The 25,589-nt window shown below is 45.9% G+C and overlaps 2 protein-coding genes and 1 pseudogene across 2 annotated transcripts; all 3 read left to right on the top strand.

Annotated features, from left to right (window-relative positions):
* Window positions 1–11: 11 nt before the first annotated feature.
* On the top strand, window positions 12–16,719 carry lmtk3 (lemur tyrosine kinase 3; the record flags this gene model as incomplete). The annotated part of the gene is made up of 12 exons (XM_029719608.1): window positions 12–591; window positions 3,157–3,290; window positions 4,156–4,303; window positions 4,439–4,512; window positions 5,259–5,377; window positions 6,714–6,801; window positions 7,743–7,891; window positions 8,011–8,095; window positions 8,779–8,900; window positions 9,351–9,500; window positions 9,782–16,508; window positions 16,657–16,719. Coding segments are annotated over exons 1-12 (7,947 nt in total), but the record flags the coding sequence as incomplete, so codon positions are not given.
* A 1-nt stretch (window position 16,720) lies between these two features.
* LOC115189012 (serine/threonine-protein kinase LMTK3-like) lies at window positions 16,721–18,869 on the top strand. Its single transcript, XM_029747839.1, has 5 exons — window positions 16,721–16,810; window positions 17,085–17,218; window positions 17,387–17,723; window positions 17,868–17,952; window positions 18,777–18,869. The coding sequence occupies exons 2-4, from the start codon at window positions 17,212–17,214 to the stop codon at window positions 17,887–17,889; spliced, it is 366 nt and encodes a 121-aa protein (XP_029603699.1). The 5' UTR covers window positions 16,721–16,810; window positions 17,085–17,211; the 3' UTR covers window positions 17,890–17,952; window positions 18,777–18,869.
* A 2,109-nt stretch (window positions 18,870–20,978) lies between these two features.
* Window positions 20,979–25,353, top strand: LOC115189007 (U4/U6 small nuclear ribonucleoprotein Prp31-like; annotated as a pseudogene).
* The last annotated feature ends 236 nt before the right edge of the window (window positions 25,354–25,589 follow it).

Genomic DNA, 25,589 nt, shown 5'->3' on the forward strand with positions numbered 1-25,589 from the left:
GCACCGCGAAATAAAACGGGCCCGAGACAGCAGAGTGTAGAAGCGAGACAGACGCACTCGCATGAAACCACGGGCGAACCATGATAATGCAAGCTCACTTTTGTCTGACGTAGACGACGTTTAACGGGAGAAATACTACAGTCGCCCTCTTACTGGTGTCGGAGGGGAAAGAGGCGAAACGGGAAAAATAGCGTATGGTTTGACCTCATTGGGGTTATTTGTTGTTTTCGTCGCCCTTTTTGTGGAGAGACCACTGATGTAACGGTTCTGGATTTGATGGGTTGGGTTGGCAGGACGGGATGCACAAAAGAGCGTCTCTTACACCGTGTTTAGTTGCGGATTAGGAGAGGGGGATCAAACGGAGGAGGGGAAGAGGGGAACACAACAAGGAGACGTTCTTTATTAGCGGGGGAAGACAGCGCCAGACCAGGATACGGTAGCGGAGAGAAGGAGAAGACCGAAAGCGTCGCTCGAATGAATGTGCCGTGGTGGATCCCGCGACGATGCGACGACACTGCTGGGTGATAGTGCTGGCGGGGATGTTGTCGTACTTCAACCCGGAGAGAGCCCTTGGAGCCCCGCAGAGAGAAGGTGAGTGGTGTCGGTGAGCTGGAATGATATTGACGCTGGGAGAAAGAAGAGAGGGGGAGGTGGGAGAGGGGATAGATTAGAGGGTTATGAATAGGTACTCGGAAATATTACGGCCAAAACACACTGACACAGCCTCAACAATAATACGATATATTGTATCTTTCTTGGCTGATATGATTAGGCTATGGTAGGGAATATGCCTTTATAACACGGGATGAAATCAAAAAGACAATGGCCACATTATTATCATCAAGTAGCCTGGAGAATTCGGTAGGATCTGCGACCCTATTTCGGTGATATTTATCAATAGCATCGATGGCATGTCAAAACGGGAATTTGCCCAATGAATATTAAATTAATCGCCACTGTATCATTCATGGGTATATCAAACCTATATTATCCCACTTGGGTTTAATGCTAAAAATCTTTGAATTCCATTTTAAAATCCACAAAATCCGTTTTATTTTGTTCTCCTTTTATTAGGCATCGCAGTGTTTTGTTTGTGTATTGTCGTTTGCAGTCATGGTGTTCTAGTGTATTGTTTTGATACGAGCTGTAAACTGGAGCTGGTAGAATAGGCCCCTGCTATGTGTACCTATTTATATGCAGTGTATGTCTGGATAGCTGTCTAGGGAAAGAATAATAGAATTGCCCAGGAATTGTGCATCTATACTGCCGATGGATAGGCTACATAAAATATTATTGTATTCTACATAGACTTATGTGAAAGAGTTTGAATTTCATATAGGCCAAAATGTTTTTCCTATTTTAACAGTTTCCAATGTAATTCTACTGCCAGGCCATAGGCTTGCATAGGCTGCAGTCCAGTCCAGTACATCAGTCAACGAAATGATTACACATTTATGATGAGCCAATAATTCATGTGTCTTTCTCAAATTCATACTCATGACTTTTAGTAGCGTTTCTTACTTAGAATTTACACGTCACTCTTGAATTTGTTAGAATAACATGGACTATTATGTTTTTAGGCCTTCATAGAGGTCTGAGTGTTTTTCTCATAAAACAGCCATTGGAGGATGGAATCATACAACATATAATTTCTGAGCTCAACACATCCTTAATGCTAATTACAATGTTCAATTATGTTATTTATATATTTTAAAGCAGTGCTCAAAGTGCTTCATAAATGTATTTTTAGGCGTAACTTGCATTTTCCACTCATGAATGATCTCATGAAAATATTCCATTGATCAGAAAGTCTATTTGTGATTGGATTCCCTTTCAGTGTGTTATTGGACGTCTCTGTAAGATTTGTGTACTGTTTAGAGGGAGAGGCAGAGGAAAGGATGTGCCAAAATTGTTAATCACAGTTAAGCTTACACATTGATCTACCAATAGGGTAAACATCAATTAAAGCCTTTTGTTTTGACTATTACTGGACTGTTGATGCATCTTCACGCCATGCTTTCAGTAATCAATGAGCTCATGAAATGGATGGGGAAACGTACATTTGGTTTTGCATTATTCATTACTGTGTCGTAATAGTGAGTCAATATCTAGAAGTAGTGATGAATACAGGGCATGGTGGAATAGGATGAGCAGGGGAAAACAGAGTAGCTCTGGTACTTGCGTTTTCTGGTTCCAATGACACTGAAAATGCTCACACTGTGGTTGATATTCATAAGTACTGTACTGAATTGGCACTTGACCTGCAAGTGTATTGACAAGTATGTGTACTCAGAGGTTCACCTTCGGGAGTTGGAGAAGTGTTTTTGTAAAATTGTAAATGGGGAAAAACAAATAATATTGACAACAAGTTCATCTAGAAATATGCATATTTTTATTGTGGTGATGCTGGTTTTGATTTGAGGGTTTAACATTTAAAGATACAACAAACAAGTAGTAGCCTACTGTTGTGAAGGGTTTTTAACCACCCTGCCCTCCCCCTTCTCTTTTTCACAGATGGTTCGCTCCTCACAAACGGCCAAGTTGAGGTACAAATATATAAAAAAAACGCCCCAAACTCCTCCTTCTCACCTAGGTAGCCAACCTCCCTGATTTGAGTGATTCTTTTCCAATTTTCCAACCCTCCCCCGGTAGCAATTTCCCCAAAATGACAACGCCACCCCTCCCTGCTTTTCAACTGTGTTTCCTGGAAGGAATGTTGTTTTTTATGTACCCCCCCTCCCTCCTTCCCCTCTTTCCTAACCGGAATGGTAGACTTCCCTGATTTTAACTTTAATTCCGATCTCTCCTCTCTTTTATTGATTCCGAAGATGGTTTCCTGACTTTCCTCCAAAGTTGATTTCCTTTTCCTGCTTCTCCCAAAACTCCAATGACAGTTGTTCATTGGGGATCCTCCGCTTTGTCTTAAACGTACCTTTATTGAAACAATTCCAACGGTTTTCCTCCTCAATCTCAATATGTAACAATGACTTTGACCCTTTTCAACCCAATTCTCCGAAGCCTCTCTTTCCCCCACTCACTCATCCACTCACCAACACTTCAACCTAACAACTGTGTGTTTCCTTCAGGAAGTACTTCCTGGCTGATTAACCGTATTAACTTTTTCCTCTCCTCCTTTTCTCTCCCGCCATATCTCAGTCTCTCAATCCAGGGCTGCGTCTCTCTCTTCTCCGCCCTACGTCGTCATTCTCATCTCTTGCTCGGGGCTCGTCTCCTTTGTTTTACTGCTCTTCACCTGTCTGTGCTGTAAGAAGGGAGGAGTGGGATTCAATGTAAGTCTCCATCATGTAAGAGACTTATTCACACGTCTTGTCTATTGTGTTGCACTGTCTGCATGTGTGTTGTGTAGATCAATTGATATAGGCATCATATTACACATTGGCCCTTAGGGAAACCCTAAACATTGAGGGCTGTAACAATGTTATAGCATATGGGAATGTCCTGACTTGTCATGGAAGGGCCCAGCACCCCAGGGGCGGTGGGCATCCCCATAATTCAAACCCTCTATGAAACTATTGTCTTTGAATCTGTGATCTTCGGATGGTTCATTGTTTCTTTGGATGCATGTGCAGCACCACATTTTACCAGAACTATTACAGATGTTGCATGAGCCAGTAAGCTTAGGGTCTGTTTACATTTAATAGATTTCCTCATATTAAATCCAGATAGGCCTTTCTTTGTGACATCTCAGCCAGCACACTGGGTGCATCTCAATTATCTAAAGTGGCTCCCCTCCTTCATCTAAACTGATGTGAAAACACAGGCAACAAGGGGAAAGTAATATGGTGTCTGCCCACCAGTTATTTGTTTACACTTTCCCAATTTCTTTAGAAACGTAAACCACTTTAGGCTATTGACACAGCCACTAGAAAAGCGGTCACCAACCCTCATCCTGGAGAGCTTCGGGTGTGTAGGGTTTTGTTCCAGGACAGGCCAGAACTAACACACTGGATTCAACTAATCAACTACGGTAATAAACAAGAGTTTAATAAACTGAATCAGGTGTGTTGGTGCTGGGCTGGAACAAAAACCTGCAAACCCTGTACCTCCCAGGACCAGGCTTGGTGATCACTGCTTTTCAAACTTACAATATCTCTAAAGCTTCTACGCTTCCTCTGTTCTTTCCTGTCAAATCAGGAGTTTGATAATGCGGAGGGGGAGGAGTGTTCTGGGTGTTCTAGCCCCGCCCAGGAGGACAGTCTGTCCTCTTGCCCCTCCCTCCCGGAGGTCTACACCCTCCCACTCAGGGATAGGGCTAACTGCCCCGCCCTGCAGGATGGCTCAGGTAACTAAGGCAGACTCTCTGTAGCTGGAGCTGGTGGCAGTATATAGCACATGAATATTAGCAAACTTGATGGATATCAGAAAACCCCAAATCATGTGTCTTTCTCTTTTCATCTCCTCTATTCTGTCTCTAAAGACTCTAAGTCGAAGTACTTCCGTAGGCACACTCTCAACTACCTTCAGGAAATAGGAAATGGCTGGTTTGGAAAGGTGAGATTACCAACTCATACCTCCACCCTCAGTTGTGACTTCATCATGTAATGGTGGTAGCTGGATCTGGCAGTTCTTCCAAATGTCTCTCAACCCCATGTTTCCTCTAAAAGACACATCCTCTAAACAGCTTCTCAGTAAATCTAATATTGGCTTCCTACCAGCTCTCATGAGTTATGTCTTCTTCCTACACCACTATATTTCTGATCTCTCTCCCTCTCTCTCTCTCTCTCGCTCTCTTTCCCTCTCTTCTCTCCCGCTCCCTCTCTCTCTCCTTCCTTCTCCTCTCTTTCCCCCCTCTTCTGTCCCACATCTCTCTTTCTCCTTCCATCTCTTTCCCCCTACCTCTCTCCCTCTCCTTTCCTCTCCATCTCTCTCCTGTCTGTCCCACATCTCTCTTTCTCCTTACCTCCTTCTCCCTCTCTCTCTCTCTCTCTCCTCTTCTCCCTCCTCTCTCTCTCTCTCTCCTCTTCTCCCTCCTCTCTCTCTCTCTCTCCCTCTCCTTTCCTCTCCATCTCTCTCCTGTCTGTCCCACATCTCTCTTTCTCCTTACCTCCTTCTCCCTCCTCTCTCTCCTCTCTCTCCCTCCTCTCTATCTCTCCTGTCTGTCCCACATCTTTCTTTCTCCTTACCTCCTTCTCCCTCTCTCTGTCTCTCTCTTCTCTTCTCCCTCTCTCTCCTCTTCTCCCTCCTCTCTCTCCTCTTCTCCTCTTCTCCCTCCTTCCCTCTCTCTCTCCCTCCCTCAGGTGATCCTAGCGGAGGTGCTGTGTGACTGCAGCTCCTCCCAGGCTGTGGTGAAGGAGTTGCGGGTCAGTGCCAGCCCTCTGGAGCAGAGGAAGTTCTTGGCTGAGTCTGAGCCATACAGGTCAGAGAAACTGACATTTTGTGTCATCAGACACTTTTATTTAAGTTATTTGTTTTTGTGGTTTCCTGAGTGTACAAAACATTAGGAACACCTACCTAATATTGAGTTGCACCCTCTTTTTCCCTCAGAACAGTCAGGGCATGGACTCTACAAGGTGTCAAAAGCGTTCCACAGGGACGCTGGCCCATGTTGACTCCAATGCTTCCCACAGTTTTGTCAAGTTGGCTGGATGTCCTTTGGGTGGGGGACCATTCTTGATACACACGGGACATTGTTGAGTGTGAAAAACCCAGCAGCTTTGCAGTTCTTGACACACTCAAACCAGTGTGCCTGACACCTACTACCATACCCCATTCAAAGGCACTTAAATCTTGTGTCTTGCCCACTCACCCTCTGAATGGCACACATACACAATCCATGACTCGATTGTCTCAAGGTTTAAATCCTTATCCTTATTTAACCTCTCCTCCCCTTTATCTACACTGATTGAAGTGGATTTAACAAGTGACATCAATAAAAGATAATAGCTTTCGCCTGGATTCACCTGGTCTGTCTATGTCATGTTACGGGCAGGTGTTCCTAATGTTTTGTACATTCAGTGTATATAAATCACAGTTCTTGGGATTAACTTCACAGTTAACTCCCAACCTGTACTTCACTCTGGTTGATTTGGTGCTGTTTGAAAAAGATCTACATGGACCAAGTCACATCAGTAGATGTGTTTAATTGTCGTGTGTCATATTGAGATGCTGGTAGTTAGAGACTGCATGCTGCATACAAGTGGTGCAGTGTTAGAACTGTAACATGGAGTGACAGATGACTACTGGTCTGACCTATTTATTATGCTCAACTTAGATTAAAATGACACTTGGCCCGCCATCTCTCTCTCTCTCTCTCTCTCTGTCTCTCCCTCTCTCTCTGTCTCTCTCTCTCTCTGTCTCTCTCTGTCTCTCTCTCTCTCTCTCTCTCTCTCTCTCTCTCTCTCTCTCTCTCTCTCTCTCTCTCTCTCTCTCTCTCTCTCTCTCTCTCTCTCTCATACACATTTACAGTTGCCTCTTTTTCTGTCACATATAGAAACACGTTTCTCCTTCATCTTTCTCTCTCGCTCCCCCTCTCTCTAGCTCTGTCTGTTTTCTTTCGTCCACTCCACTTTCTCACTAACAAACCCACCTAAGTAAACATACGCAAACAAATGCGCCCAGATGTTATCCCCCTCTCCTCTTCCCTCGTTCACTTTAACTGCATATCCTCTGCTGCATTGCTTCTCTCGTTTCATCATCTTTCTCTCTCTCCCCTCTCTCCCCCCCTCTCTCCCTCTCTATTTTCTTGCCTTCAGGAGTCTCCAACATCCCAACATCCTTCAGTGTTTGGGCCAATGCAGCGAGAGCATTCCCTTCCTGCTGGTCATGGAGTTCTGTCAGTTGGTGAGGGCCATGTTGTTTTTACTACTATTATGAGATGGAGAAGAAGAGGAGGGCACATTGTAGAGGAGATCCAAAGAGAGGCCATTTTGTTTGGAATGGATACATTTACTCCATTCCTCTAGGATTGTTTGGTCTCATCATTGTGTTTCTATCAGAGACTGATTGATACCTGAGCAACCAGCTGATTGGACTCTCTGGTGACTGGTCAATAAATGAGTCAAATGGATCAATTAAGTGACAAACACCAGACTGTAGCTTCCGTACATGGAAACATATGTTTGGTTAATTTCCTTTCCCCCCATCAAATAACCATGTAAATACTTGGTGACGTTTCACACTTAGATATACCTTTTGTAGTATAATGTTATGCCAGTCGTTTCCAACACTCAACACCTGCTGCCTCTGTTTGTTTGCTTTCATTCTTGCTCTTTAATGAAAGACGGATTGAGACCTGAAATCCCAAGTGATTGGACTCTCTGGCCAATCAATGACTCAAACAGATCAATTAACGACCAGGGATGGGAGAGAAACAATACCGCAGCCCTTTACCAGAAGAACATAAGCTATAAATCCTCTGTACATTGAAACACACATCCCTTTATCATTTGAAGTATCTTATTCTCCTGTCCTACCACCAGTACAACCTCTATCTCTCTAATGATATTAACTCATTACCAATTCCCCTTCTGCTTTTGAGGACCTTCAGGTTCAGGAAAACACTTAGGAGAGGGTATTTCTCCAGCATAAATGTACAAGTGTACTTGATATATAGCTCAATATGTCCGGTCAAAGTCATAAACTATGTTCATTGTTCTTCTGATTGTTTTAAGTATCACATACTGTACATTATATTGGTAATGCTCATTGATGGTGTAATAAATTCATGATATTGGTAACACTCATTGATGGTGTAATAAATTATATTTGTGATGTGTTACCAGGGCGACCTGAAGAGGTACCTGAGAGCCCAGAGGAAGTCAGATGGGATGACCCCTGACCTTCTGACCCGGGAAATGCTGACCCTGCAGAGGATGGCGTTTGAAATCACCTCTGGCCTGCTGCACCTCCACGAGAATAACTACATTCACAGGTCTGTGAGGTCATATCCTGGCTCTCTCTGGCTCCAGTGGGGTTCCAATAGCTCCAGTGATTGATTGGTTGTTAATTGAGTGATTGATAGTAAATGGATTATGATTGTTTTGTCTCCAGTGATCTGGCTTTGAGGAACTGTCTCCTTACCTCTGACCTCACTGTCAGAATCGGAGACTATGGGCTGTCTCACAACCACTACAAGGTATGTTTGTGTGTGTGGGCGTGTGCGCTTACCCATGTACTTTGCTTGAACCACCACAATCTGTAGACAAGTTATGCCACTTTATTCCATGGCATTGTTGAATAATTGTTTCTAATTGGCTTGTAGGGCATCCTAGAGAGGGCATTATTTCCTTATAATCCACAGTATATTTGCACGATAGAATTCACTGGGTATAGTTATTATATGTTCTATGCTTGAGCTGCATTTGAAAGCAAAAGTTTAAAACATGATTGGCATTGTTGGATTTGATTTTCATAATAGCAAGCTAGGACTCAAATTTGGTTAGCTAAACTAGCAAGTCTGTTTGTTTGGTTACCATGGCAACTACTGTCTCTATATAGTAAACTTGCTAGGTACTTCAGTGGATGTTGAACACATTTTCTACCTGCAAATGAACACATTTCTAGCTATAAATGTGTTAAATTATAACCATGGTATAAAAGGGATAATCAACTCGGGGTTCTATGAGTTCTCTGCAAAATAATGCAACTCCGTGGAAGGTCAGTTCCGCTCCTTTAGCGTGTCATGGAGCACACCTTCCAGGTGGTTCATTATCTTCCAGAGAACACATAGCCCCTTGTTGATTATCCCTAACATATTGGATGTCCCTAATGGCTTATCTTCAAGTCCATGCATCCCTCTGTGTGTGTTTGTCTGTGTAGGATGACTATTACCTAACATCAGACAAGCTGTGGATTCCCCTGAGGTGGATAGCGCCAGAGCTTCTGGAGGAGTACAGAGGATCTCTGATCGTCACTGACCAGACCAAGACCAGCAATCTGTGGTACGTACCATAACACAACCTGCCTCTAAAACGGACAAATAAACAACTGAATATTTCAATAAGCTGTATTCTGTATTTCTTATCTAATTTGATTATTTCTCTATCCTCCAACTCTCTCTCTCTACTCCTATTTTCTATCTCTCCCTCTCTTTCCCCTCTTTATCCCACATCTCTCCCCTCTCTCTCCCACTTCTCTCCCCTCTCCCCACTTCTCTCCCCTCTCGCTCCCCTCTCTCTCCCACTTCCCTCTCCTCTCTCTCCCACTTCTCTCCCCTCTCTCTGCCACCTCTCCCCCCCCACTCTCCCCTCTCTCTCCAACTTCCCTCTCCTCTCTCTTTCCCATTTCTCTCCTCTCTCTCCCACTTCTCTCACACTCTCCCCTCTCTCTCCCCTCTCTCTCTCCCCCCAATCTCTCCCATTTCTCTCCCCTCTCTCTTCCTTTTCTTCCAGGTCTCTGGGGGTGGTGATCTGGGAGTTGTTTGAGTTTGGTTCTCAGCCTCACAGGCACCTAAGTGATGAGGAAGTGTTGACCTTCGTCATCAGAGAGAGACAGATCACCCTGGCCCAGCCACGGCTCAAACTCTCCCACGCTGACTACTGGTCAGTGGGCCATTTCTTGACTTTTGGTTCTCTAATGATATCTGCATTTGATGAAGAAAGTAGTCGATTACAGATGTGTTACTTTAAAGGCCTACTTTGTCAATAGATCATTAAGGTCAAAGCTAATATATGCAACCCCCTCAAACCTTCTTTTTTTGGGGGGTGTTGGTAGATCAGCTTTAATATTGCAGATAGATTGTAGCTTCCATCAATGTAATTGTCTGCATCATTTCCAATCCCCCTTATCTTTGTGTTTGTCTTTCCTGTCTTTCCTCTTCCAGGTATGAGATCATGCAGTCCTGCTGGCTCCCTCCTTCCCAACGCCCCTCCATCGCTGAGGTATTCCTCCTCCTCTCCTCCCTTCTGGCTGCTGAGCGAGGGATGTCCCGAAGGAGTGTGGGAGAGGATGAGGAGGATGAGGACGAGGAGTATGAGGAAGGGAGAGGAAGAAGAGGAGAGAGCGATGAGTCATTTGAGAGACGGTGGGATTCTCTCCGTCCTCCGGCCTTCCAGGCTGCAGCGAGTGAACGACAGAGAGAGAGGGAGTATGGGAGGGATGACAGGGGGAACTCCTACCCTCTACTGGACCCCGTGGGGAACTGCATCACCCCATCCTCCACAGAACTCGATGACATCCTGACAGTCACGGAGACCAGTAAAGGGTTAAATTTTGAGTACTTCTGGGAGAAGGCCCATGTGAGGCGGGGCTACCAACCACTTCCTCCTCCCCAGCCAATCCCGACGGTCAACCCATCCCACAGACAATCCCTGGACACACCCACTGTTGTCCCTGTGATAAGTGCACGTAGCCCCTCCCTCGCCAGCGAGTACTTCATCCGATTGGAGGAGCACACCCCTCAGGATAAGTCCCCATCTCTTAAAGGGAAAGCGCAGTCTTTCCGTTCTGACTCGTTACGTCCTGGAGATCTGGAGCTAGTGGAGATACGCAGCGGGATGCTAGGCAAAGAACGCGCACCGTACAGTTCTGATGAGGAGTACACTGGGCGAGGTGGGAAATCCATCCAGACCGTCCGATCCAGCGAGGTCCAGCTAAGGGTCCCCAACACTGGGGTGGCAGAGTTCAAAGACACCTCCAGTAGGGTGACTGACTTCTCTGTGGTGGATTTAGGAGATGATGATGAGGAGGAGGGGGGTGAAGGAGACAGTAGGTCATCCACTGGTTCCCAGGCTCCTGTCCTGCCTCCCAAGCCACGTTCTATGTCAACCTCCTCGGGCAACCACCTCCACTCGCGCCCCCTCCCTGCGCCTCCGTTGGGCTACCACCGAGTAGGGCTTGGGCTGGGTCACTATTCCATGAGTGGTAAGATAGAAACGATGGACCCTCTGATGGGCAGCTGCCTGCCATCATCATATGATCACTTAGGGTTCCACCGTCCTCGTCAGACCATGCCCCCCTCCCCGTCACTCTCCCCCTCCCTACCCCAGTCCAGCCACCCCATCTACCCCACTCCCCAAACATGTCCTCCCCCTCTCCCACCCCACTACAAGCCCCAAAGGGGCCTGTATCACAGCTATGGTGTAGGTAGCTTCTCCAGATACAGTAAGCCCCAGATGTACTCTCAAAGAGACCCACTATCCTGTGACTACTCAGACAGACAAGGTGGTGTACGGCGCACAGCATCCTTGCACAACACAAAGGGAACATCCAATTTCCGCTCAAAAGACTTTGACTCTCCCGTACGACGCCAGAACGTATTTCGCCCTGTTTACCGCAACATCTCCCACTCCGAGTCCGGGGTCCCCAGAATTGAGAGGCACTCGTCCTCCAGTCCCACCTATTCAGATGAGGATGATTCCCCCTTTATGTCCCCTGAGAAACCCAGTGGTGGAGGGACAACCGTCCCGACCTCTAGTTTGTCAGAGGATTCGGATCCGGCCACAGCCGAGTTCTTCTCCAGGGGTATGAAGAGGACCCAGTCGCGCCTCGCCACCATCCTGCCTGCCATCTGGAGGGAGGACGCGGAACTGCAGGCGGATAGCGGAACCGACGCCAAGAAATCCCCCATGCACCTGTTTCTGACTGAGATCTCTAGTGTGTCAGAGTCAAATGATGCCAAGTCCAAGGAAGGGAGGACCTCATGGGAGGGAGAGACAGAGCGGGAGAAGAAAAGGGATGGGGAGAGGTCAGGGAACTTCCTCCAGCCCTTGAGAGGGGGGATGCGTCGGTCCCGGTCGCTGGTCACAGAGCTGGGCTCTATAGAACAGACATTGGGGCCAGACAGAAACACACAGATGGGGACAGAGTTGGAGAGGGTGAGGAAAGGCTCCATCCAGAGAGATCTATTCCTCACTGAGATCACAAACACAGGAAGGATGGATGCAGGCATGGAGAGAGATCCGGTGAAGTTCCTCCACCCTCCTGGCTCTCATTCGCGTCCCTACACCTACACCTGCGCCCCCGGCCTCCCGTCCTACACTGAGGCCAAGGAGGCATACTCCAGGGGCATGAGGAGATCCCGATCCCTCCTCTCCGAAATCACAGTGGGGAGGCAGGAGTCGGAGTCACAGGAGAAGGAGACAGATAAGGGACAGATGACCAGAGAGGAGTTCCTGAAGGAGATCCAATCAGCAGAGACCTTTTTGACGGAGATCATATCCAGACAAAACACAACCGCCTTCAACAAGCATTGCGAGGACTTGTCTCAGTCACCCACTCCAATGTCACCAGAATACGAGTCAATATGCATAGATCCTGACTCCTCTCAGACCATCCGTTTCCAATCAGAGAGTTCCATACGCACATCAAACAGAGGCAAAGACGATGTAGCACCGGAGGCCATTTACGCCCAAGTGACTAAACGGGCAAAAAAGAGTGAGATAAAGGTCACTATACGGCCTGAGATTCCAGTACTGCAAATAGGATCAAATAAACAGTCTGTCAAACAGGAAGAGGAATGTCCCACAGACACGACCTGCCTCAAGGACTCACCCAGCTCACTCACAGATCCCACCGCTGACACCAACTCTCAGCCCCAGCATGGTGACTTTGTGTTCTCAGAGATAATGCCAAAAAATGGCCTCCTCCTTTACCAAACATTCCCCAATACAAAAACAGAGGAGGACGTTTCAGAAGGTCCAGCCTTACCTGTAAGAGAAACACAGAGAGTCAGAGAAAGGGTCGAGCTCTCAAGACAAGCTCAAGTTCAGTCTTTATCTCAAGACAGTGTTACTGGAGAAGTGGCAGAATCTGAGAAGAAACCCTATGATGATGAGTCACCTATTTCTGTAGGTGAGAAAGAGAGCAGGGGTCAGAATAATGCTGGGGAAAGGAATTGTGAGAGAATGAAAGGTGATGCTGAGGTCAGAGATACAGGGCAAGGATGTCAGAAGCAGGACGTTGATGACATTTTACATGACTTAACAACAGAGACATCAGAAACAGATAGAGCATGTCAAATTGAATCTAAAGATCACAAGGAAGAAGGATCAGAGAGTTCAAAAGGTTGTGACAGTCAAATGAAGAACGACACATCACATTGTTCTAATGCTCAGTCACATAACCCAAATGTTGAAAGCTATATACAAATCAACAAACAGAATTCACAGATCAACCAGGAAGGAAGGTCAGACCCAAGTCAAAAGAGCCCTGCAGCCGTTCCCACCACCCCAGACTGGGACCCATCCTCTGACCTCTCTCTCTCCACCATGACCCCCTCAGACTCATTCCTGTCATCTTTGACCCCCAGTTCAGCCGACTGTCTGACCCCAGGTGACCCGTGTGTTGGAGGTGAAGGACCAGGTGGTTGGAGGGTGCTGGGGACAGAAACCCCCCACAGAGACTCCGCCTACTTCTCTGACAGTGACTGGGAAGGGGAGGGGCTTAGCAGGAAGGGCAGTGATGGACTGAGTGTGACCAGACCCGGCAGCGGACGAGGTGGAGATAGGGGGACGCTGACAGGAATAGAAGAGAAGACAGAATTAGAGGATGAGGGAGAAACCGGGGGAAAGAGTCCCTTGAAGAGGATTTCAAATAAGGGAATTGACATTGAGAGGGAAAAGGAGACAGTTCTTGAACAGAATGCTCATGTGCAGGATATCTCTCAAAACAGTGATGATGGATATAAAGACATATCGAGTATTCAGGAGAACGATCTCAGTCTGAAAGAAGTAGAACATAAAACAGGGTTAGAATCAGAACAGAGAGAAGATTCTGGAATGTTCCACAATGAGAGCGGAGAGTCAGATGAAAAGGGCCTAGTCCATCCGGGACTACTGTCTGATAACTCACAGACCAAGGAGAACAATGAGTTTATAGCTAAGCTGTTCTCTAATTTAGATGATACACCTCTCAAAGGGTTCTCTTACAATGATGGAACTCAAATTTGTAATCATTACACAGAAGGTGTGATTTCTCATGTGGAGTCAAATGATTTTAGATTCCATGACTCCACAGACAAAGACTATACATTGCCTTCTAATAATATCACTAAGACAGATTGTTTGAAATTAATATCTGCCATTCAGACAAAGGATAACAAACTTGAGAATGAAGAACTTTCAGGTATTGAAGAGAGAGAAAATGATAATTCCATGAAAGACACTACGGAACCAGTGACAGCGTTACATGGCGACCATGATAACAGAGAATCCAGGCTGTCTAGGTTCTACGGTATTCAAACCAGCGAGGTCAAACTCAGTAACGATATTCCAGTAGTACTGGAGCCCAACGACGGAGAGAGCACCAATGACGAAGAGAGCAAACTGGCCTCTTCTTTCTGGGCCAAGGGGGACACTGAAGAGTCTGAAAGAGAAGACGGACAAGGTTTGGAGATTCAACACACAGACGCCAATGAGCTTGGCCTGAGAAACTTGTGTTACTCAGAGGAAAGCGAAGACGAGAGGGCCAAGGCCAAATCAGAGACAGAGAAACAGCTTGCCGCTGGAGAGCTGTGTAACGCCATGAAGGAGAAATCTCCTCAAAGAGGACCAGTGACGGGGAGCCAGAGTGGGTCTTTGAGCAAGGATGGGTCTGCTGAGACTGTGGACAGGGAGTCGCCTAAAGATCTGGAGTTGAAGGCTAAAGAGCTGTGGAACACTCTGGAGGAGGGGGAGGGGAGAGGGGGAGGAGTGGTGAGGGGCGAGTTCGACTGTCACCATTTCCAGCAGGGAGACCTGCACCTGTGGCCATCGGAGAACGACCAGTGGGCCTCGTCGGAGAGCAGAATCCAGGAAGCTGAACTCGGATTGGAATTCTTCTCAGCGTTCGGAAAGACCTGGGAGGAGAGGGAGCAGCTGGTGGTAGGCCGGGAATTCTGGGAGGCTGAGGAGAACGATGAACTGGCGAGGAGTGAGCCTCATCCAGCCGTCCTCCAAGATAGTGAAGATAATTCTAATGACGAGAGGCAGGGACGGGTAGCCTACCTGGAAATAAAGGGAGAGTTGTCCCAGAAACAGGCTCTTTCCAGTAGCATTGACAGCCAACTATCCCAGGCACTGGATGTACAGCAAGAGGAAAATATAGAAAATCCAGATAGGTTTGACGATGATGATGAGCAAAATGTTGAAGGTGATCAGCTAGTGGTTGAGGTGGAAAACCGAGAAATCCCAGAGCATGAGACCTTTGCAAGAGGGAGGGAGCTGTTCAGGTCACTCGCTGAGACGGGTGGAGACAGTGAAAGTCAAACTACATCTCTTCTAAACGACTTGGATGGAAATATTGCTCAAGATGAGGGAAATCAGAACTTCAACAGGTTGAATCATCTCAGTGAAGTCCAAATGGAAGAAGGGGCAATGGCCGAAAATAGCCTAGAAAAAGAACAGGACTTTGAATTATACAACCATCTTGCTCCCACAGTAAAGAGTATATATTTGGGTGTATCTATCTGCCTCACTGGAGTACCACAGGTAGATTTGTCAGGATTACAACATATTGAGCCAAGCATATGCATTGAAGAAGCTGACTCTACTCGCCAGCTTGTGGGGGAGGACAGAGAAGGGGGAGTAGACATTGTAAACACAAGTGAGGATTTGAGAGACATATCTCTTCTATGTGACCTGGTGTCTTATCCCAATGATAATGACTTGGAGGATATAGCATCTTGTACAGATCTGTCTGGTTCACAAGGAGACAACTTTCAGTTCAGTTCTGTAGACTTTCCCAGCCCTCCTCCTAGCATAGATCTTGATATGCAAGAAGACAGGTTGCAGAGTTTAGATGATTCTTTTCCTAGTCCCCCACCTTCTGTCATAGAAATAGACGACGATAGCGATCTTATAAACCTTGATTATTTAGGCTCAGATTTCATTACCAGTGCTGAGAGAGACCCAACAATGTCCCCCACTCCTCACACTGATATCCTAGAGCCACCACCCACCACAACCCACAGCAGAGGGATCTCTGCAAACCTCAACCTTTCACCTGTACATCCAACACTTCCAGTATTCTCAGGTGAAAGCCAGAGCCAGAGCCGCCTCACATCAAACATGTCCGAGGATGACAGAAATAACCTGTCCCAGAAAAACACAACCACCACCTCCACCACACTCCTGTCATTCCCCCAGAGTCCCCTCAACACCATCCCAGAGCTGTTGATCTCTGAGTGGAAGGATTTGGATGAGGAGCCTCTGGAAGATTTTGAGAAACTGGAGCAGCTGTGCTGCATATCTGGGGATGAGGAGGACACCCTGGGTGACCTCTTCCTAGGGAATCTGGAGCTGTTGGAGTCTATGAAGAAGACGCCTGAGCAGAAAGCTAAGGGTTCTGGAGAGAGCGATAAAGGTGAAGAGACCTGTGGGACCTCCATGCCTGAGGGGAAGAGGAGAGTGGAACTGAAAGAGGAAGTTGACGGAATCTCTGAGAGCGCTGACTGGCTGGCCAGGTCGGTTCCATCGGCAGTCCAGGACATCCCAACTGGGGCTAAACTTTCACCTCAGGAGGAGAGGCGTGAACGACAGTTCCCATCAACCCTTTCACCATGTCATTCTCCTGACTCCAAGGACCAGAGGTCACTTTCCAAGATGCCCACTAAAAATGGCCTAATGATGCAGGTGAGCATTAGCCTTGCATTTTAACCCCAAGTTGCACAACTTTGAAAATGTATGAAAGTATAAGCCTACACAATTTACAATATCCATTTTCCTGAATATGTTTAAACATTCATACCCCTATTATCTTCTTCTGTTTCCCTTTCTTCAGGTGTGTGAGGAGAGACTGCAGTTCTCTCTCTGTGAGAACGTTAAAACGAACGTCCTCCGGGGGCGACAGTGAGCGACAGCGTCATTCTCCACCCATGGGGAGACCAGCCCTTAGATGGGGGCGGAGACACAGTCAGTGTGAAGGATGTAGGAAGGTATGCTCTCTCTATCACAGGAAGTTGGTGGCACCTTAATTGGGGAGGAGGGGCTCGTGGTAATGGATGGAACAGAATCGGTGGAATGTCATCAAATACATCAAACACATGGTTTGATGCCAATCCATTGGCTCCATTTCATCCATTATCATGAGTTGTCCTCCCCTCAGCAACCTCCACTGCCCTCTATGTATTTTGAGATTTATCAAACTGTTGTGTTGAATGATGGCAGGCAGACAGATAATAAAGAAGATATCTTTTTTTCTGTTCTTAGCGAAGAGGAGCCGGACACCGAACCCAATTCTGAACCCCAGAGTGAGTCTGATGCGACTGACAGTGAACCACTGACTGTGATCCAGCAGCCAGAAGTTACACCCCCTCAGCCTGTGGCAAACCAAGCAATGAAAGGTACCTCCAGACTTTTTTCTGTGTGAAAATGTGTATGAATAGGATGCAGAATTGTTCACATTCACCCACTCTGCAGGTGTGTAAATGACATGTTCTAATGGATAGATTGGTGCTTTTGACACTATCTTTCATGTCTCACTTTATCTATTCCTCTCTTTTCTTTCACAGCCAAACTGGCTCGCCTGTCCCTCTCCCTCCCTCCTCTCCCTCTTGCTCTCCCTCTCTCCTCCAGTCCCAAGGGAGGGTTCAGGGAGGGCGGGCTACATCGAGACAGGAGTGGGAGACGGAGGGGTGCGTCCCCAGGAAGTGACCCCGATGAGGATGAGGAAGAAGAGCAGGAAGACGAAGGCTCCAGGAGGGTGATTGTTGTCACGGAAACAGACGTTGGCAAAAGGGTGGGGCTCAGGAGTCTGCTGAAGTCGCCAAGGGAACCGATAGACAAAGAGAAAGACAGAGGGAGAAACGTGTCCTTTTTGATGATGTCACTGTCTATCTCTTTGATCAGGTGTTTGTTTAGTTCCCCCCTACCCCCTCATATATTGAGTCCCATGTTACTCTTGGGCTTTTAACACTTTCACTATATTGGATGTACATGTACTGTCTCTGCTCCTTTTCAGTCCCTGACTCTTCCTCTCTGTTTCTGAAACAGGAAACTCCAACTAGTGAGCTGAGTAGTTCCACCCGCACCAGTCCAGCTCCAGCTCCTAACAAAAGCACTAAATTTGATTTACATGGTACGTACTACGTATGCATGCATGTTGCTATTAGAAACAATATAACGGTCCTGTACATCATTCCCTTCTGAGAGCCAATAGAAAGCTTTTGATGAAATCACTACAATAACAAGCACCCATTGGACAGCTCCCATCTGATCCCCACTCACTGAAATTGAGAACCCCTCACACCAACCCCTTTTCTAAATATGCGCCCCCAAAATGTATCTCTTGTAATTATCCCCCACACACTGTGACATGGGGAATGGAGTGTGGACATAAATCTGGTGCTCAACAATGCACGTCTAAGATGTGTTTTCCACCCTGTCTCCAGAAGCCGTCCGCTCTGTCTCTCCCACTGATCGCTTCATTTCACAGAATAATGAGAGTTTTGGCTGATCCCCTCTGGGTGTTTTGAATAGACTGTATGTAGAAAAGCATCAACACCAAAATAATCTACTTTCATGATCTCTGTCAGCCTGCAGAGTTGAACAGTTCAAAGCTTTGCAAGGAGAAAGTTTATTTTTAACTTGGGAGTGTGGGCCTTTTTGTGTTTCGGTTCTACAAGAGGATAGTTGTACACACGTATAGATTATTTTAATTAATGATATACAATTTGTGTAATGTTTTTATCGTACATATATTTTTAATAACATTTACAGTTGTATGCTTTTGTTTATGTTTTGTGTTGCAGGGGTCAATTCGATTTCATGAAATGTGTTGTAGTCCCTGAATTCAAATAGTATTTACTCCAACCCTAGTACAGTATATTTGTGTATGGCATAGTTGTAGTATAGTAATTGTTTAATTCCCTTACTTACACCATACTCCTGTCTTTCTACCAGGAGCAAACAGCAAAGGCAAAGACTCCAAAAGAAAAGGGGACTTGTCAGTCAAACCGAGGTCGCCCGTGGGGGCCAACTCAGTGACATCCTCGCGTTTTAACCGTCAGCCCAGCCGATGACCCCCACTTGGTGTGAGGCAGGGTTCCGGAATCCTCTGAGTTGTTCTGTAACCCTCAGAACAGGAACCTTCTGAGAGTGGCCAGTGGATTCCCCTCCGTCCATAACCATTCTCAGAGGCTATTTTTTTATCGATCAGGCAACGGAAAGAAAGACTCCCGTTCTAAAAGCTGGACACATTCCAGGTTTAACCAGGTACCAGTCCTTGTACGAGAAAGGTTGTTGATATAATAACTCCTCCCTTTGCCACTGTAACCTAGGGTTCGATTTATAGACACTGGCTGGAAGTGGTTGATGGCAAAGGCAGTTTGTCCTAGGCGAAGAAGAGTCTGGAGCTTTGTAAAATCTGAAACGGATTTGACGGCTATGCAATGGGAGTGATTGTGTACCTGCTTACCTTCTCTTACCTGCTTCTTTCGGTTGTCTTTACCCAGTATGTACTGGGGGATGCACTTTCTTTTAGTCATGTATCTGTCTATGTGTAAGCTTGGATTGAAATCTTAACTTTGTAAAAACGATTTTCATTTCAGTCAGTCATACTTGTAGGCAGCAGTTGGGGCCAGAAAACAATCTTAACTCCTGTATTTGAGAGTACTCATTCAACATTTGTACAAAGATAGTGATACAAGTGTATTCAATATAATTTTAGAGCTTTTTAATTTAGATGTATTCTTAGACTGCACGAAAAGATGAAAACAAGCTATGTTTCTATATACTTTTATTCTAAAAGACTATGTCTAGCTATTATTTATTTAATTTATTCATTATTTATATAAAAATATTTCCATGCTTTGTAAATATTGTTTATTTATTTTGGTGCAATTAATTTATCTCTCAGAATTGTTTGGGACAAAATGCATCTAAGTAATAGCTTCTCGGTTTAATTATTCTTCATAACAAATAAAGCAAGATATTTTTCCCAACCCCCAAAAATATTTTGTCTAATTTCATGTCTTTATAACTGCCATCCTGTGCTTAACTTATGTCCTCAACTTGCAGGGTTTCCCAAACTCGGTCCCGAGGCCACCCTCTGGTGCATGTTTGGTTTTGTCCTAGCACTACACAATTGATTCAAATAACCAACTCATCATCAAGCTTTGATTATTTTAATCAGCTGTGTAGTTGCCAGGGAAAAGGTCAAAACGTGCACCCAAGGGGGCCCCAGGACTGAGTTTGGAAAACCCTGCTCTAATATATATATATAACATATTTCATTATTTTCTAATATGATTCAATGTATAAGTTGTCTTGTCATAATTTTACTTTGTTTGAGGACTATTGATGTATCTTAGCATGATAAAATGGAAGCTTCTCATCGGTAAATATCTCCAAAAGTTAATGTATTTGTTGATTTACATTAATTTTCTACTATAGCAACCCATCATGCAGTCAAGCTCCAACTAGTCCCTTTGTTTAGTCTGTTTCAACATCCGTTTAAAACCTGTATTGTTTAAAGAATGGGTTTCATGGGATACTGTATAAAACCAGGGGAAATAAAAACAACATAAAAACTGTGAAACATTTATTGAACTATTTGATGAAAATAAATTGTACTGTCTTATATTCTTAAGTCAGAGTATTCCCTTTTGCTGTCAAAGGAGACTGGGACTGGTGTTCAAACAGTAGGTCTTCTCTAGAGGCTTTATTGCATTTTTTCTGAAATGAATGATCAAACTACTGTATTATGTAGCTAACAATGGATGGCTCAAGGGATGTTGCATAACAATAGCTAATCTTATTTCCCATCCCCCATCTCTGGTTATGGGGGCCTGATGCTTGTTATGAAATTGGGACAAAGGATGGTCAAGGATAGGGTGAATAATTAATCTCCAAAATACTCTACCCAAAGTAAAACACTGAATGACTAGCCATAGAATATAAAAGCATTAAGACTGGAAATATGAGTGAGAGAAAGACCATTCACATTTATCCAGGTCTGATACTGGCCTATACTACAGATAAAAACAGCAATTCCCATAAAGCCTTGCTCAAGGCTCAACGTTACAAACCTCTGACCACCCATTGGATTATTTATGGTGATGCCTTTCGTCTGCGACTCGCTATAGAGGCGACGTTGATACACAAGCAAAGATTTTTAACGTCGAACGCATTTCGAAAGTTGTTGGATTTGTAAGGTTTCTTTTGACGGTAGGAGTTTCGAACTCCGAAGGTAAGTTCTCATAAGTTTGTGCCGTATAATTTCAGCTAACTTGCGAACGTTTCCCTGTTATTTAACTAGCTAGCTAGACTTAGCTAGCTAACTGCTGTTATAGCCACGGTTATCCAGCGAGGCCAGCTTTTAAAATATTTTGGCTTCAACCATTATTAACTAGGCAAGTCAGTTAAGAACAAATTATTATTTACAATGACGGCCTAACCCGGACGACGCTGGGCCAATTGTGTGCCACCTTATGGGACTCCCAATCACGGCCGGATGTGATACTGCCTGGAATCGAACCAGGGTCTGTAGTGACGCCTCTAGCACTGAGATGCAGTGCCTTAGACCGCTGTACCACAGCTAACGTTAGCTAGCTATAAATTAATAAATTAACCATAACCAATTGTTTTTATGGTAAAGATTCTAGATTCTCACATTTAGCCTTTGCACACATTTTTACTCTAGGTCATTTACACTCGTGTGTGTGTGTGTGGTGTGTGTGTGTGTGTGTGTGTGTGTGTGTGTGCTCAGCTGTGGGCTCAGCTAGGAATTGACTTCATATCCCTCCCCATGTCACATAGCCTTATCCCACATTGTCGTTCCTTTCCTGCAGATGTCTCTGGCCGATGAGCTCCTGGCTGATCTGGAGGAGGCGGGGGATGAGGGGGAGGATGGGCTGTACCCGGGGGAAGAGGGGGAGAGTGATGGGGAGGCAGGGGAGGGACGGTAGAGGGAGGTTTGGAGGACATCCCAGAGGAGATGGAGGTGGACTACAGCGGAGCTGAGAGTGTCTCGTCCATTGCTAAACTACGCAACAGCAAACAGGTCAGGGCAGTGTGTGTGGAGCTGGGCGCAGTCAGTATACTAGAACAGGGTTTCCCAAACTGGGTCCTGGAGCCCCCCGTGGGTACATGTTTTAGTTTTGCCCTAGCACGGCTGGTTCAAATAACCAACTCAGGCAAGCTTTGATTATTTAATCAGCTGTGTAATGCTAGGGTAAAAACCAAAACGTGCACCCAGGGGGGTCCCAGGACTGAGTTTGGGAAACCCTGTTCTAGAACATATAAGCGATTTCCAAGGTTTGTTTTGAAAACCCACAATTTGTTTTACAGTTCTCAGAGATCATGGACAAAATTGCAATCTATGTCGAGAAGCAGCGCAAGAACTCTGAAGGTGATTTTTGACTGTTTCTATGTTTTTGTTGTCACGCACCGGATAGGGTTGTTTTACTGGGTCAGTTACTTTGCCAATGCTCTAACCGCTAGGCCACCTGGCGCCCTATTGAAGACACAGCAGCTCTATAATTGACTGTTTGGATGTCTCGTTCTGTGGTTTATTTTCCACTCTGAATACAATGGATACTGATTCTACTTCAATGGTTTCTGATCTACATCTTGTGGTTTTGCTGACTCTTTTCTCCTCTTTCTCTTTCTCTTCAGTCTCCGGTCCGGTGGAGGCAGACCCAGAATACAAGCTGATCGTTGCTGCCAATAACCTCACAGTAGAAATTGAGAATGAACTGAGTGAGTCCACTAGGTTCATAAGTGATTGTGTGTCAATATGCTGCTGTAATTTCTTTGCATTGCGTTATGTCTAACCGTGTCTTTGTTTGTCTTTGTCAGACATCATTCACAAGTTTGTACGTGACAAGTATTCTAAGAGGTTCCCTGAGCTGGAGTCCCTGGTGCCCAACTCTCTGGACTACGTCCGCACTGTCAAGGTGAGCTGATGTTAGAGGAGAATTCTCTTCCAGATCATAATGTGTCTACATTGTTTAAACTCTTGTCTACTATTCATGTCCCTGCTGTTGGGCTGAACACTGTGTGTGTAGGAGCTGGGGAACAACCTGGACAAGTGTAAGAACAACGAGAATCTGCAGCAGATCCTGACCAACGCCACCATCATGGTGGTCAGCGTCACAGCCTCCACCACACAGGGGTAAGAGCAGGGACACGTCACAGCCTCCACCACACGGGGGTAAGAGCAGGGACACGTCACCACCACACGGGGGTAAGAGCAGGGACACGTCACAGCCTCCACCCACGGGGGTAAGAGCAGGGACACGTCACAGCCTCCACCCCACGGGGGTAAGAGCAGGGACACGTCACAGCCTCCACCCCAGGGGTAAGAGCAGGGACACGTCACAGCCTCCACCCCACGGGGGTAAGAGCAGGGACACGTCACAGCCTCCACCACACGGGGTAAGAGCAGGGACACGTCACAGCCTCCACCACACGGGGGTAAGAGCAGGGACACCTGGGTTGGAGAGGTCCACCAATTGGACTGAGAACTTATTCGGTGGAGTACACATTTACAGAATGTTCAGATAGAAATATGATCAATAGACCTTACATTATCTACACAACAGGGAACTGTAACATCCATTTGGTTGCAGACCACCTTTCCATCTCAATGATGTTGTAATATCAACATGACTTGTTTCCAGGACGATGCTGGGTGAGGATGAACTGAAGAGGTTGGAGGAGGCCTGTGACATGGCGCTAGAGCTGAACCAATCAAAACACAGGATCTATGAATATGTGGAGTCCAGGATGTCGTTCATCGCTCCTAATCTGTCAGTCATCGTTGGAGCCTCGACTGCAGCCAAGATCATGGGTCAGTGATTATAAGGCATTTAGTTTTTTATATAATTTTACAGGATTTCGACAATCATAAGGTCGTCTTCCTCCCTGTGGTGGTAGGTATTGCTGGGGGCCTGACCAACCTGTCTAAGATGCCAGCCTGTAACCTGATGCTACTGGGAACCCAGAAGAGGACCCTGTCAGGGTTCAGCAGCACTGCTGTGCTCCCACACACCGGCTACATCTACCACTGTGATGTGGTCCAGACTCTACCCCCGGTCAGTGTGTGTTCCCAAGAGCTTTGTTTGACTGTGGCTTTACCTAAGTTAACAAGAGTTATCCCTGTGTTGTAGGACCTGAGGAGAAAGGCAGCACGTCTGGTTTCAGCTAAGTGCACCCTGGCATCCCGAGTGGACAGCTTCCACGAGAGTTCAGACGGCAAGGTGAGGACTGGAAGAGGGAAGAAGGGGTATATAAACGTCTGTTACATATTAACTCTGGTCTTATTCTCTCTGTGCAGGTGGGCTATGACCTGAAAGAGGAGATCGAGAAGAAGTTTGATAAATGGCAGGAGCCTCCACCGGTGAAGACTGTCAAACCCCCTGCCAGCACCGTTGGACGGACAGAGGAAGAAGAGAGGAGGGCGGAGGTGTTTACTTTAGGGATGTGTAGATAACTGATTCTGAGTTGGAATTCTTTTCAAAGTGCCGATGTTTAAACAGTATTGATGGTCTTATCTTTTGTCTGTCCTTGTCCAGGTATCGTAAGATGAAGGAGCGTCTGGGTCTGACAGAGATCAGGAAACATGCCAACAGGATGACCTTCGCAGAGGTCAGAACAGCTAATCTGTCTTTCAGGACAGCTGTTACTATATTTTACTATGTGTAATTACAATAAATATGTATTGGTCTTTTTAACCAACCACCCTCTCTCTGTTTCTCTCAGATTGAGGATGATGCGTACCAGGAGGACCTGGGTTTCAGTCTGGGCCAGCTGGGGAAGTCGGGCAGCGGACGCGTCAGACAGGCTCAGGTCAACGAGGCCACCAAGGCCAGGATATCCAAGTCCCTACAGAGGAAGCTGCAGAAGCAGAACATGACGTATGGCGGCAGGTCCACAGTCGGCGGCAGGTCCACAGTCGGCAGCAGGTCCACAGTCGGGGGAGGTCCACAGTCGGCGGAAGGTCCTCGGTCAGAGAAACTCCTCAGGAACAAGTTCCAGCGTAGCCTTCACTCCACTACAGGTAGGCCTCATTGGTTTTGTTTTCACATGAAAAAAAGCTACACGTATTTGATTTTATAATTTCAACAAACAAAGCACTTCATCACCAGTAACGTTAGCGTTTACCAGCAAGGGTGGCCTCCTCGTTTCTGTTTGTGGGTGAATTGTACTTGAACTGAACTCCGTGTTCCTCAGGGACTGGAGATCGTGAACCCGCATGCAGCAGAGAAGAAGGTGGCTGAGGCCAACCAGAAATACTTCTCCAACATGGCAGAGTCCTCAAGGTCAAGAAGGAGGGAGAGGGAAAGTGAGGAGTACACTAGCAATTGATCATACACATCTACACATATACTTACACACAGGAGAGACTGATATACAGACATACCAACTTGTATTTCAAAATGAATGCAGATGGAGTGAAATGCATTCACACTGACTGATTGATCAGGCATCATTGCATAACCATGGGGAGAAGATCGACCATGACAGTGAAGAAAAATATATTATGTAGATTGTATATTTGTTTTAGAGCATGTTGTGCTTTTTTTTCTACGCTTTTGACTCCATTTTGTTCCATTTTAATAAATGAAACTAATAACGTCCTTGTCCTCGTGACTGAAAAGTGCTTTCGGAAAGTATTTAGACCCCTTGATGACTTGTTGCCACATTTTGTTAGGTTACTTGTTCTAAAATATTTTCCCCTCAATTTAAATAATCTACACCCTACCCCATAAT

The sequence above is a fragment of the Salmo trutta genome, chromosome 3 (genome assembly GCF_901001165.1).
Source record: "Salmo trutta chromosome 3, fSalTru1.1, whole genome shotgun sequence".
Classification (NCBI taxonomy): Eukaryota; Metazoa; Chordata; class Actinopteri; order Salmoniformes; family Salmonidae; genus Salmo; species Salmo trutta.